Genomic DNA, 5113 nt, shown 5'->3' on the forward strand with positions numbered 1-5113 from the left:
TTTTCTCCTTTCACTCCTGTGCCGAGGCACGGGGAAGGCAGGGTTTAAAGTACCTTGGGCTGCCATACACGTTTCACAGGGCTTCTTATCAGTGTCACCAGGTGCGCAACCTTTCCAACAGGTTTAAACCCAGCATTCTTCTATCTGGTTCAAGGCTTTGAAGCTATGGGGTGGGGGTGGGGGAACACTACAATGTTGCATTCTGCGAATTGCAAACTCCGTCCAAATTCTCTAGCCTCGCAGTTCCGGGGAGACAATAGCGCCTTACCCCTGAAAAGGGTATTTAAAGGAGGGATTCGTTCCTAATCGTTCTCCGGGGAGGTGCAGATGCGCGCTTGCTGCTGGACCCTGAGCTTTGCTTATCTCTTGCTAGGGGTGGCTTGTAATTTAACTGAGGCAGCCTGGGACGGGTAAAACAGGCACTAAGACCCAGCAGAGTTGGCAACTGCCTTGTGGTCAAAGGTTCCCAGCGGGAGGTTGGACACTAGAGGGCGATCCCCAGCCCTGGTGGGAGTGTATATATACAGCAAGCATAAGACCAAGTCAACCCATTAGTAATTGAAGGTTAAGAGCAAGGGAGAAATTCGGACACGCTGGTGGAAGTGGGTCGCCAAGAGCAGGGTAAGCAGTGGCACAAGTTGATTAAAGTGAGAGGGGAAGTCAGGGCGGCTCGCGGCTGACACTCAAGATCCGCAGGCAGAGGCGCAGGGGGTGTTGGGTCCCTGGGCTCGGAGAGCTTCACTCGGCCGCCTGGGTCCCCTTCGCCACCCCAAACCCTGGATTCCAGGAGCCCTTCACCATGCCTGGCAGAGTTTAGATACTCCATGGAGCAAGCCAACTTCTACGAGGTCGATTCCCGGCCGCCGATGAGCAGCAGCAGCAGCCACCTCCCGACTCCGCAGCCCGGCAGCGCCTACAGCTACAGAGAGGCTCCCTCGGCGGCTACACCTGCTGCGGGAGGCGCGGAGCTGAGCGACATCTGCGAGAACGAGAACTCCATCGACATCAGCGCCTACATCGACCCGGCCGCCTTCAACGACGAGTTCCTGGCCGACCTCTTCCAGCACAGCAAGCAGCAGGAGAAAGCCAAGGCCATCCTGGCCGGAGATTTCGACTTCCACAGCATGCACGGGGCCAGCGCCGCCGCCTTGGGGCAGGGGCACCAGCCGCCGCAGCAGCACCACCCCCAGCAGCTCTTCGGCTGCATGGCCGGCTACACGGACAGCAAGCTGGACCCCCTGTACGAGCGCATCGCTGCCCCCGGCTTGCGGCCCCTGGTGATTAAACAGGAGCCGCGGGAGGAAGCGGAGGGCAAGCAGGCGGCTCTGGCTTCCCTCTACCCGCACCTCCCCCAGCAGCAGCACCCGTCCCATCTCCAGTACCAGATCGCCCACTGCGCGCAGACCACCATGCACCTCCAACCGGGGCACCCCACGCCGCCGCCCACCCCGGTGCCCAGCCCGCACCACCCGCACCACCTGAGCAGCCTGCCCGCCGCCACCGGCGCCCTCAAGCTGTTGCCCGCGGATCATCGGGGCAAGACGAAAAAGTCCGTGGACAAGAGCAGCAGCGAGTACCGGGTGCGCCGGGAGCGCAACAACATCGCGGTGCGCAAGAGCCGGGACAAGGCCAAGCAGCGCAACGCGGAGACTCAGCAGAAGGTGATGGAGCTCACCAATGACAATGACCGGCTGCGCAAGCGGGTGGAGCAGCTCACCAGGGAGCTGGAGACACTCAGGGGCATCTTCAGACAGCTGCCGGAGAGCTCCTTGGTCAAGGCCATGGGCAACTGCGCGTGAGACCCCCCCTCCCCACCGCCCGCCCCTCTCCAAACAAACTCGGACTTTTGCAAACTCTTGGTGCCATATTCAGATCCCTGCCGGGGTCGAGAGCTGCGGTTCAGCTTGTCTCATGGGGTGGGTTTGGTTTTTAATTATTGACAGATAAAAGAATCCAGGCAGCTGTAGTATTAAACGGTCCGTGCCTTAGGAACGACACGAATAAGCTGAAAAGAGTGTGCTTTGAAAAGAAAAAGAAAAAGAAAACGCCCACGTGTCTACAGGGTAAAGACAACCCACGCTGTGCCTTAAAAGTTGGTTTCAAAAGCTCTGTGGGCTTTCTGTTCACATCAGCCTGGCAGCTGAGCAAACGGGTAGGGGTCCTGCGCTCTTGGTGGGGTTGGGGCATAATTGGTACTGGCTGGGGAAACGTGTGTGTCTTCCTCCGTAGGGGGGTCTGATTGGTGGGGGTCACAGGAAGCTCTGGCAGGAAGAAAAGTGGGTGAGACATTACAAGCAACTTGGGGAGAATGTATATGCCTGTTGTTTAGCTCGTTGATCAGTAGGTGAGTGAAAGCTGAGTGCAATCCAGACTCTGGCCCTGTCAGTGCTGCTGCCTTTCGGATGAATCTCTCCCATTCCTTTGTATGTGGGGGGAGGTTTGGTGGACTCTGGGGGCAATGCAAACAGATCGTTCCCCCCCCCCTTTCCCCATTGTTAGAGGAGACCTGTTGGACAGGAATCCAGGACTGAAAGGGAACAGGCTACAGCACCTAGCGAAGGAGTCCTTAATATTCTCCTTTAACCAAAACGAAGAGCAGCGATGCCTGTACTGTATGTCGTGACATGGCGAAGCACAAAACAATAAATACCTATCGATGCGAGTATTTACTACGAACGTTCCGTGTATCTGGCTTTGTTCGAGGATATTAAGCCTCTCTCCAAGTCTGTCACTTCTGTCCAAGCTGTGCCTCATGTAATGTGATACCCTTCTGTGTATACTAGCCACACTTTATTGTATTGTATTGCTTAGAACCTTGCCATCACCACTTTCTTATCTGGTGGCAGAGAGATCATGCCCTTGTGCTGCAGCATTTTGTGGTTATGGCTTCCTTAGGGGGCAGGATGCCTCCTAATAACCCCAAAGTCTCGGCCTCTGGGGTGTCTGGGATTTGATTACCTTGGGAGTAGGGGCTAGGTCACATCCAGTGTCTGGGATTTCATTCCCTTTGGGGTGGGGGTGGGGGAACACGGTGCTGCTAGTTAACTGCAGCCCTCTGGACTCCGGATCCTCCCAAGGGAGAGGGAAACAACAAACCAACCCACTGCTAGCGAGCACTTTTAACCAGCCGGTGCTTTTCCTTATAACATGAGAGAGAGAGAGAGAGAGAGAGAGAGAGAGAGAGAGAATAAGAGGAGTCCATTTCAAATATGGGTAATTGGAGAAAAGTGCAAGGTGAAGGAGAGTTAATGTTGTTTGCAAGTGTGATATCTGGAAAGCTATGTTGCCTGCGTGCTTGTGTGTGTGTGTGTGTGTGTGTGTGAGAGAGAGAGAGAGAGTGTGTGTGTGTGTATGTGTGTATATAGATATCTATATCGATATCTCTCTATCTAATCATCTATCTATACACACACACACACACACACAATGGTGAATTATGAACTCGAAAAAAACTGCATATAAAGTTTGTCGAAATCCTGGTTACATTCATAAATAAACAGTATATATTCTACCATCAGCATCTCCTTGTGTCTTTTCTGCTTTTTCTCTTGGGCTGCACATGAAGCAAAATGTTTCCCTTTCACTGAAACATGAAGCTTTCTCTCCCTCCACATCCACATGCACCCTGCTATGAATGGTAATTTGAATGTATACCTTGCGCTTAAAATAACCATTTAGCCCCAGAGAAATAATTACATTTTTGATCTTTCAGAGCGTATCATTACTGTTTATGATTTTAAAATGTGCATTAGTTAATCACTTCCAAATCTGGTCGTTTTAATTGTGTGTAGTGAGTGACAGTTTTTTACAAGGTTGTCCAAACTGTATTGGCCACTGGGGTTTCCCCTTCCCAAATGCTTAACAACTTAAATTACTGTGCTGAAGAAGAACAAAATGATGAGAAGAAAGGCAATTGTCATTGTTGTAAGAGCAATGCTACCCTTGATTATCTCTTCCCCAGCAAAGGAAGATGACCTGCCCCTTGGGATGCATTGACACTGAATTGACTAGTATCAGAGGGGTAGCCGTGTTAGTCTGAATCTGTAAAAAGCAACAGAGGGTCCTGTGGCACCTTTGAGACTAACAGAAGTACTGGGAGCATAAGCTTTCGTGGGTAAGAACCTCACTTCTTCAGATGCAAGAAGAACCTTTAAGGTTTGCATCTGAAGAAGTGAGGTTCTTACCCACGAAAGCTTATGCTCCCAGTACTTCTGTTAGTCTCAAAGGTGCCCCAGGACCCTCTGTTGCTTTTTACTGAATTGACTGGCTCTTGTGGCTTAGTAACATGATCTGGGGGCAGTTATGTTTAGTTCAAAACAACCATGTTGACAGCAACCTGTTCTGTGCCCCTTTCCCGGCCTGGAGGAAACTGGTATGTTTGGTGCATGGGAGGGAGAACCCCAGAACTTCTGGCACTGAAAAGCCATTTTTAAAGCACTTCTATCCTGGTTGTGCCCCCCCATACTCCTCTTCATCGGAGAATTTGGGGTTCCTAGGGGGGCAGGCCTGGGCTCTAGTCATATCTAGTTGCATCTCTCAGGCTCAACGGCAGTAATGTTGCATTTAAGCAATGCAAAAAGCTACAGGACTGAGTGCTCTTCTAAAATGCCCAGAGCGGGTAATTCCTAGTGCCTGTGCCCTTTGACCTCTGTAGGCGGCCTCGGAGTGGTTGGTTTTAGCCCATCGTGGGTCTCCTGGCCCCGTTGTTCTGCAGAAAGTTTGTGTATCACCCTCTGACCCCCCCAGACATTGCTCGGATTTGAGTTCATGGCTCCCGGTAGCTGTGTCTGGTAGGGTGGGTGTTTTCAAAAAGGGGGATTAGCGAGCGCCCAATCGGGCACAATTCGCATTACAGCATCTCGGTGGGTAGCCCCCCGCCTGGTGTGAACGCGTGATGCGCACCTGTGCGTTAGCAGCCCTGTGTCTCGCGCAGGTGGGACTTGCTAGCTTGGAATAAATCCCATTTCACTGGCCGACAGTCCAGCCCAGCGAGTGTCTTCCGAGGGCTTCTGGGCCAGCGGCGGTCGGGGGCTGAGCGCGGCTTTGGGGGGCGCAGTGGGACCAGCCAGACGGAGGGGTTCCCCCAGCCTCCAGCCCGCTCGGCGCACCCCGC

The 5113-nt window shown here is 53.0% G+C and overlaps 1 protein-coding gene across 1 annotated transcript; it reads left to right on the forward strand.

Moving 5' to 3' along the window:
• Window positions 1-546: 546 nt before the first annotated feature.
• CEBPA (CCAAT enhancer binding protein alpha) lies at window positions 547-3514 on the forward strand. Its single transcript, XM_054048675.1, has one exon. The coding sequence runs from the start codon at window positions 825-827 to the stop codon at window positions 1797-1799; it is 975 nt and encodes a 324-aa protein (XP_053904650.1). The 5' UTR covers window positions 547-824; the 3' UTR covers window positions 1800-3514.
• The last annotated feature ends 1599 nt before the right edge of the window (window positions 3515-5113 follow it).

Source organism: Malaclemys terrapin, chromosome 14 (assembly GCF_027887155.1).
Source record: "Malaclemys terrapin pileata isolate rMalTer1 chromosome 14, rMalTer1.hap1, whole genome shotgun sequence".
Taxonomy (NCBI): domain Eukaryota; kingdom Metazoa; phylum Chordata; order Testudines; family Emydidae; genus Malaclemys; species Malaclemys terrapin.